Below are 8,887 nucleotides of genomic sequence, written 5' to 3' on the forward strand. Positions count from 1 at the left end.
GGCCGAGTCAGGACGAAGACAGCCGAGCTGGGACGGAGATGGCCGAGCGACGGGGCGGAGATGTCCGAGCTGGAACGGAGCCGCCCGAGCAGAGACGGAGATGATCGAGCGAGAACGGAGATGGACGAGCGTGAGGAGGCCAGTGAACCCCCGGCAGGGCAGGGCGCCTTTGCACCCGTGGAATGTAGAACTTGCAGTTTGTGCCACAGACCGGGCTCTGGAGATCCCCAGGTCTGTCGGGAGCCCCCGCGTCTCCCGGGATGCTGGTCCGAGGGCTGCCTCCTGCCATCACCAGTGCGTCCTGAGCCAACCCGGCCCCTGCGCTGGGTTTTGCTGGTGATTCCCGTGTCCCCGTTCCCAGAGTCGGATCAGCACGGGTCCCAGGGTCAGCACGGCCCAGGTCCTGTCCCCGTCACTGAGGGGTCCCTGCGGATGGTTCTCCCCAGGTAGGTTCAGTCACGATATCACAAAATCACAGGAGCCTGTGGGTTGAAAAAGACCTCCCAGATCATCGAGTCCGACCTGTGACTGATCCCCACCTTCTCAATAGACCAGAGCACTGAGTGCCACGTCCAGTCATTCCTTGGACATCTCCAGGGACAGGGACTCCACCACCTCCCTGCACAGCCCCTTCCAATGTTTAACAACCCATTCTGTGAAGAAATTCCTCCTGATGTCCTCATATCCAGGACTAAAACTGGCAGACTGGGGTATTAGGGACGAGGCAGGTAATTTGCCAGTTACAACTTGGATGTGTTTGAAAGTACAGTATCTGGCACACAGAGCTTTAGCAAAAGAATGGAGTAAAGATGCACAAGTAAACCTCGATTTATTAAAAATACTGACCTATCAATAGCCACCTGCAGCTAGCAGAGGCCTTCCTTCTCCAAATCCTTCTGTGGGCTTGCTGAATCAGCCACAACACCACCCTGATGTACACACACCTACACGGACTCTGTGCTCCATCCTGCTCTGTTCAGTGCTTTGCACTTGCACTCAGGCCCGAAGGTCAGATTCTGATGTGCTGCTGAGCAAACGTGAGCAGGGGCTGTATCTTTACATGAGAGTAAAAGCTGTGTGTGGAGCAGGAGGGCACAGCCTACCTCCTTCCCCTCTTTCTCTGCACTTCTGAAAGGTGTAGTTACAAATTTGTTACTGGCAGCAAATCTGCAGGTGTTTGCTTTCAGGGTGTGAGCAGGCAAAGCTTTCTTCAATCCCTCACCTGAGACAAATAACAAATGGGGCCCAGAGCAGTGCTGTCCCCTGGGATGGACACCTGGTTTCCTAATCACATCGATCCAAGTAATTTTGCCAGGGTATGAGTAACATGACAGTGAAGTGTCTCCTCCCCTGAAGGCCTTTGGCCTCGCTCACTGATGGTGATGACAGTGGTGTGTGTACGTGGTCTAGGGCTCCAATGAGCCTTTCAAGGTGCACAGTCCATGTTCATCCTCCTCCTGATCTCCTGCACTGCAGATAACTCCTGGGGATGAAAGCTGGCTCCATGTCTCTCCCATTCCCCAGGGCACAGAACTCCTGACATCCAGACCTTCTTTGGTATGAGAGTCTGTCTTATCACAGCCTGAGGAGATACAGGCTCACCACAGCATGGGGGCTCCTTGTACCTCTCCTCAGAGTCCCTTGGAATTAACGTAAAACATCCAAACTGTAAAAGGTCAGTGTTTACTGTTGTCTTTGGAGATCTGGATTTACAGAGACTCCTCAGTCCTACAGTGCATTTCTGCCTGTGGGGTCACTCACTGGCACCCACAGATGCTTTTATAAATGTCTCTGGGACTAAAACTGCTTTCTCTGTGGAATCCTCAGCTTTTCCAGAGGAGGAGGGGAGCAGCCTTGCCAGGGGAAGAGACATGGAGGCACAAGTAGAGGTACAGACATACACACTGTGCCTGTTCAAGTGCATCATTCCAACCTGCTTTGCTACAAACAAGCTCTGCTTTATCCTAAAGAGACATAACAGGTCCCCAAAGTAAAATGTGTCTGGCTCTTCCCCCAAGGGTGCTTCAAGGGCTGGATTTTTCACATGGAAAACTGTTTTCCTCTAGTTCTGTCATTTCCCACTGTTTGCTTTCTGTCTGTCTCTGCAGGTCTCACTTTGGTTTTAATTTAGTGTTGCTCCTTTCAGCATGGAAGCTGGAGGCTCAAACACAAGGCTTGTGCTCTGCACAGAGGAGTGAGAGTGCAGCCTCTTGGCTTGCAGGGCAAGGATATCACAGCTATAGCAGGAATATCATGGCTAGCAGAGATATCATGGCTATAGCAGAGATATGGCTATAGCAGGAATATCATGGCTTCAGGGCCCCCAGTCCCTGCTGTGGATTTCCTCTGTGAGTTGAGGCAGGTCCCCACCTCTCCTCTGCTTCGTTCCTCTCTGCCACAGCATGTTCTGCTGCAGGAGTCGGTGCCACAGCGGTGACAAGGACAAACGTGACCTCGGAGCGAGTGTGCAGCAAGCAGGGTCTCTTCTGACCTCGTCACTGTGGTCCTCTAGGAGGTTAAAGCACAGATAGTACATTAAAAACACGAGGTGCCTACATCCTGCCCAATGGAAGCTGTAGGAATAGCACAGAGAAGAGCTCAAATCTAATCTTGCATCTATAAACAGCTTATGTTGCTTTTTATGAGCAGTTGAATCAAACAGTGGGAATTGAAAGCAGCTGTTACTCAGTCACTGCACAGGAAGGAGCGAGTGGCAGCCGAAGTCAACACATTGGGGCAAAATGCCTTCAATTTCTAGTCAAAGTCAGAGTGAGGACATTGGAATAAGGAACAAATCAAAGGAAAGTGTTTTCTGCTCTCAGTGTTCTGCTGATGGGAAGGTTGAGTTACATGCCATGAATTATTCACTGCTTGTGGCGATGCTCTGATGATTGCTTTGCAGGTAGGAAGAGGGAGAGAGTCGCCAGTTTGTATCACAGCCCCCAGACAGCTCCTGGCTGGAACACACCATCTGCCTGGAGAAGAACCATCCAGGAGCCCATCCTGGCTGTGCTCCATCCCAGGCAGGACACTACCCACACCCCAGGGACCCATCAACCCATGCTGTGAGGGTGGACCTGGCCCAGAAATACCTGTTCTTTTCCCATTTTTCTTCTTCCTTGCTTATTCAGCAGGAGTCAACTTTCTAGAAACCTTCAAAACTAGACTTTTGGATCTCTCATTGATACAGATCAAAGAAGGTTTTTGATGCTTTATCTGACATTTTGGGGTTTTTAAGGGTGTTTGCTGACTGGGACAAGCAGCGCATTGATGAAGGAGCCGTGCCTGCGGGTCCCTCTGTGACAGGGACAGTGGCAGGGCCAAGCAGGTCCCTCTTTGCTCCATGGTGCTGTTCAGCCTGGACCTGGAGGGAATGCTCGTGGGACAGTGTGATGAAGAATGGATGGGTTACAGGTTTGTAAAAGGATTGATTTTAGGGCAGAGAGGAAATTAAGAACCTCCCAAAACTGAAGGATGTCTCTTTGATGCAATCTGTCCCTTGTGCTCTCCTTGCTCCACGTCTGCATCAGCAAGAGGTGACCAGACTGCAGCCCAGCTCCTGCCCAATGCCAAGGGAAGGGCAATGATCCTCACTTACAAGTCTGAACTCTTGCTTTGCATTCCTTGCCTTTTCCCCCTCTCCCTGTGGGGAATGGGAATACCCTGTTACTTCTGAGACCTGGTGAAGACCGAGGGGTCTCCTCCATCCACTGTGTCCGTAAGTAGTCCCAAGCCAAACCAGACAAACCATGTAAGGGAGGAAGGAATGAAATTTAATGAGCCAAATGTCACAGGGAAAACCTGAAAAGAGTAACTTGAGGTTTAAAACCTAGTTGCAGATATGTCCCAGAATACCAGGTTTAGGCACACACATGTGGTGGCCAACGCTTCGCGACGGCTTAGGCAAAACATCTCGTGGAAAGCACATGGATGGAGGAGTCTTGCTTTTCCTGGTGCTCAGGCAGGTTCAAGCATTTCTGAGAGCCTGGGAGAAGCAGGAGAGGACTCAATACAAAGAATCTTTGGGATGAGAGAATTCAGGGTATTCCTTCTCAGATGAACCCAAAATGTCAAGAGCTGTAAGTCCACACCATTTAAAAAAGAGTTTTATATGCAAATAGTTATGTGAAGAATTAAACCTCCTGGCAGCATATGCCACCCAACCATCTATATTGCTGAGCTGATGAACAAGAACTGGAGAGAAATGGATTAAAAAGAAGATTAAAAGGATGCTGAACATTCGAAGTTCAGACTTCTGTCTGTCTGCATTTTAACCTTCTGATGTTTAAGAGATTTTGGGAGGGGAGAGATTTTTAAATGTTTAATTTGTATATTTAGCAGTATCTGAAGGTCATTTTTACTTTTTTTTTCTGGCCTCCTGGCTTTTACATAGCTGAGGGAAGAAGAAGTGTTTAAAAAAGTAAATAGATAATGAAACCATAAGAAATTGGCAGGGGAAGCTGGGGCCAGGCAGCAATGTGGATTTTCTTTTCAATTGAATAGATTTTAGAGGGATAATTCACCCTCAAAGGGGATGAATTTAGGGGATAATTCATCCCCTCAGCAATGTTTCTCTGTTTTCCTCAAGCAGATCTCTAGGAACACAAAAAAGCTTAACAAACATCCATGGTACATTTTCCATATTCTTTCTAACATTAATGGGAATGTTGATATTTCTCAGTTTGGAAATTTCTTCTCTAAGTACTTAATATTTTCTTAGCGTCAAGTCATTCACTGATGCAGGTTTAAAAACATTTATTTCCACTGGCTGCTGTTGACCCCCTCAGCTCCATAAACCACCCCTTTCTTTCCGAGCAGACTCCACACAATTACCCAGCCCACAAATGACCATGATAGGGGTGATGCTGTCCTGATAAATTTTAATTGGTAGGAGTTACAAATGAAATTGCTTATCATCAATGTAACTTTTGTGCCTTCAGAGCTGGGATTATTCCTGTGGCATTAATCCACTGCAGGTTTGGGTTTTGGCTTCTCTGCCCCTGGCTGTTACTTGCAGGATTTCCAATTTTGGAGTGAGCAGCAGGGGATGCTGCTGAACTCACCTGAAGTTTCTCCTTTCAGCCAGACATGATGTGCTTGACAAAAGCTGAGGAGAAATGAGAGTGTGAGAGGTCAGGACATGCTGTGAGCTGGGGCGGGCAGGTGGAGAGGCAGGAGGGGGACCCCCAGCCCAGACACCCCAGGGATGAAGGGGATGCTCTGCCAGGACTGATATTCCTCTTTCTGTTCCCACTTTTTGCATGCTATCCCCAACCTGGTCAGAGTGATGCCAACCCTTGGAGATAAGGCAGTACCATTATCCCCAGTTTTCTGAGGCCAAGAGAAATGGGTCCCCTCTTTTCCTCTCTCTGCTCTCCAATTTTAGGCATTCCCAAATTTAACCACCTCCTATTCCAGATTTTCACCCTCTTGGAGCTGCAAGTGATCCAGGTCTCCAAATGTTCCCAATTAGCCTCTGCTGTGAAAGATGCTGGCTTTGTTTATTTTTGTTTATTTTCAATAGCTTGCAACAAAATGGTGCCAAAACAGCCCTGAACTCCTTGGAAACATGCTGTCTTCAGCTGCTTTTCCTGGAAATCACTGGTACAACCACCTTGTTCCCACCCTGGCTGACATGTCTCAGTGCTTTTTTGGAAAGGCTTTGGAGGGTGGTCCACACCTCCCTTCCAGTGATCATCAATGTCATAGAATCATGGAATCATTAAGGTTAGAAAAGACCATTAAGATCATTGAGTCCAACCAGAGCCCTTGCAAAGGATGGATTTTGCACCCTAAGACACGACAGTCATATCTGAGATGGCCCCAATGGGAATCTCTTGCTCCTACCTTCATAGTTGATACAGCCATTGGCATCTTCCTGCCCTGCCATGAGCTGCTCCACCTCGCTTTCCGTCATCTTCTCTCCTGGAAGAGGAGGATGGAGAGGTGAGGGGAAGGGTTTTCAGCCTGCCAGGACCTTCCTGTCTTTCTTCCAGATAACCAAAGACACCAGAGGAAGAAGGGGATTAAAGAAGAGCTGTGTGCCACTACTGAGGAATGCTGGTGGGACATTGTGGAGAGACCACACTGCAGCTGTTGTCTGATAACTGAGGATGTTCTGGAGTCTCCATTTTGCCGGGATCATGCATGAAGCTGTGGCATAAGATGGAAAAGGCCACACATTCAGGAGTCATTGACTCCTAAAAGAGACAATGAGCAGCAGAGTGAAAAGGGTCTCTGCGGTATGTGAGGCCAGCCTGCTACCTGAGCCACTTGTCCAGAAAGAGCCTGGGGCCCATGCCCTGCTCCCCCCTGGAGCCAGCCCGTACCCAGCGTGACCAGCACATGGCGCAGCTCAGCCCCCATGACCATCCCGTTGCCCTCCTTGTCGAAGACACGCAGCCCTTCCACAAAGTCCTCGAAGGTGCCCTGCTCCTTGTTGCGGGTGAAGTGCTGCAGGATGGGGAGGAAGGTCTCAAAGTCCAGCATCTTTGTGTTCATTTCTGGAAGGGGAGGAGATGAGGTCAGAGACGAACCTCATGGGGCTGAATTCAGCCTCTGAGGGCCTCCTGATTAACTTTCTTGCTCTCTTTTCCATCAGAGTACAGGGGAGAAGCCCCATGAGGAGATGGAACCATTATATTAGACTTGAGATTGGAAGATCCATATGAGGAATAGAGTCTTAACATCAGGGGACTGCACAGAGACCCCTGATATCAGCCCAAAATTAAACCATCAGGTGGGCTGTCTGTCACCGTGGTAATATGGCCACACTGGGACTGGTTGGGTTATACTGGTTTGCACCAGTTCAGGATAAGGTCTGCTAAGCATCACTTGCCACCATTCCTGTGTGAGGACTGCCTCTCCCGTATGTCATCATCCATGGTATGGGGGAGTGAAGGAATTACACAGGAATGAAGCTTATCTGCATAATTTCCTTTCCAGTTCCTTCACCTTGCAGGGTTCTTCCTACAGGGAATGTAACCCTCTACTTGCTGCCAGGGAGAACAGGAATTGCTTGTCCCACCCTGTCCCCAGCTTGCCGTCACCTTCTGGTTTGGGCTTGCCCAGCACCTTGAGGACCTCTGCATTGGTGGGGTTGTGGCCGAGTGCCCGCAGGACGTCCCCGCACTGTCCGTAGCTGATCTGCATCGTCCCCGCGGGCGTCCGGTCAAACAGCCCGAAGGCTTCTCTGAACTCTGCAGGGAAGAAGAGCTCAGAGCGGCCCCATTCCCACTCCAGCAAAGCACGTCGTGCCTGGCCAGCAGGGAAGGGACGGACACGTGCGCGCTGTGCCCTCTGAACACGTCGCAGCCCTGAGTGAGCTTGAGCAATGCGGGCTGACTGTTGCCAGACTCCTTGGACGAGTGGCTTGGCTGCTCGGGCAGGTTTTGTCACCTCTGCAGAGCTGGCTGGGTGACCTGCTGGATCCCTGCACTCTCAGCAGCTGGCTTTGCTGCAGGACATCTCTACTTATCCCCTTTTCCACTCGGATCTCCACTCTCTGGGGGTGTTCCTCCCACCAGAATCCCTGACTTTGACCCAGGCTGCATCTCGCACCATGAAGGAAAAATATCTTTTCCCTGCCAGGCTCTGGATCCTGCTGGTCTTTCCCCAAAGAGGGGATTTGATGTGTGGGGCCTCGTCTCTCATGTCTGTGGTGAAAAACTAGCTGGAAAAAGGATTCCCCATTTCTAAAGCCATCTCTGAGAGAATCTGAACTCAGCACTTACCTTCAATCTGCTCTGCTGTGAATTCAATCTGTAGAGAGAAGAGAGCAGAGCTGGGCATGAGAGGTGTGCTACTGCTGGGGGGAGCAAAGGGACTCTTCCCCTCTGGAACTCTCCCTCCTTGGGCTTGGGGCAGGCACCGTATCCATGCCATGTCCCATACCTATGCCATGTCTGGCTGTGCTATGTCCCCGACTGCTGCTGTGGAGCCCTTGCTGTGGAGCTGAGATCCCTGTGGAGAGCACAGCTGGCAGCAGCGGGATGGGCAGGCAGGAGGGATGCTCAGACCACAGTCAGGACTATTTTGGGTGGAAAGGATGTTATTTTAAGGCCTGATCCCAAGTTCAAGTGATTAAACAGTCTCCATGCTGAGCCTGCTCTTAATAACTCTCCTGCCACAGCTCTGGCTTAAAAATGTGAGTATCCCGAGGAATCACGGAAAAAGCGAGCTCCTGTTGTGGAGCCATTGGATAAAGGATGCTCTTATGTGGAGGAGGCAACAAAGGCAACAAAATACTTCAGGATGGAGACAGTGGGTGGCAGAGAAGCTTTTTATTGCTGCTGGCCCCGACATGGGCTCTCAGCAGGAGCTGGGGGGTTCGACTCTGCAGCCGGAGCTCCGCGAGCAGCATCCTGGTTCCCTCCAGTGAGTGCTGGGCAGGGCTGGGTGGAGAAGACTGAGACATCCCCCCAGCGAGGACAGCATCACTCCCAGCCTGCTGCATCCACACAATCAGATAATTTTCCCCTCCCAAGGCTGGCTTCCAGCCTGGCTAATGCCATTTGCACAGCGCTTTGCATTGCCTGTGTCTGGCAGATGACAGGCACGGAGAAACACGGTGACATCTTCATTCCTCACTCACCTTCACGCTCTTGGGATCGAAAGCAGGCTCCGATCCTAGAGCTGCTTTGGCTGCTTCCTTCTTCGGGTCGGGTTTCTTGAGCGGCATCGTGCCGGGATTTGCGGAGGTGCGGGATGAGTCCTGCCGCCCAGCGAGGGAAGCGAATGAGGGATGAAAGGCAAAGGCTGCTCCTTCCCTTATATACAGAGCCCAGTGCTCACCCTGGAGGGCAGGCCAGCTGCTGAAGCAACTGCTACTTACTATAAAAGGAAGAAAACTCAAACGAGAGGGGCCCCAATTTGACAATTGCCCATT

General features: G+C 50.5%; 1 protein-coding gene across 2 annotated transcripts; it reads right to left on the minus strand.

Annotated features, from left to right (window-relative positions):
* Positions 1-3,902: 3,902 nt before the first annotated feature.
* Positions 3,903-8,680, minus strand: LOC125333914 (myosin light chain, embryonic). Of its 2 annotated transcripts, XM_048320227.1 has the most exons (7): positions 8,594-8,680; positions 7,734-7,761; positions 7,050-7,199; positions 6,330-6,503; positions 5,848-5,925; positions 5,064-5,107; positions 3,903-3,985 (listed from the first exon to the last, which is right to left on the minus strand). In XM_048320227.1, the coding sequence occupies exons 1-6, from the start codon at positions 8,678-8,680 to the stop codon at positions 5,079-5,081; spliced, it is 546 nt and encodes a 181-aa protein (XP_048176184.1). In that variant the 3' UTR covers positions 3,903-3,985; positions 5,064-5,078. The 2 variants fall into 2 exon arrangements, with proteins under 2 accessions (XP_048176184.1, XP_048176192.1); XM_048320235.1 differs by lacking the exon at positions 3,903-3,985 and having other exon boundaries at positions 4,864-5,107.
* Positions 8,681-8,887: the final 207 nt, after the last annotated feature.

Source organism: Corvus hawaiiensis, chromosome 1 (assembly GCF_020740725.1).
Source record: "Corvus hawaiiensis isolate bCorHaw1 chromosome 1, bCorHaw1.pri.cur, whole genome shotgun sequence".
In the NCBI taxonomy this organism is placed as follows: domain Eukaryota; kingdom Metazoa; phylum Chordata; class Aves; order Passeriformes; family Corvidae; genus Corvus; species Corvus hawaiiensis.

Excerpts from the sequence above, each read along its gene's own strand:
- LOC125333914 (XM_048320227.1), bottom strand. The coding sequence starts at position 8,680 with ATGCCGCTCAAGAAACCCGACCCGAAGAAGGAAGCAGCCAAAGCAGCT. Across the intron at positions 7,200-7,733 it reads CACAGCAGAGCAGATTGAAG|AGTTCAGAGAAGCCTTCGGG; the intron begins GTAAGTGCTGAG and ends TCTTCCCTGCAG. Across the intron at positions 5,108-5,847 it reads TGGCTGTATCAACTATGAAG|CTTTTGTCAAGCACATCATG; the intron begins GTAGGAGCAAGA and ends ATTTCTCCTCAG.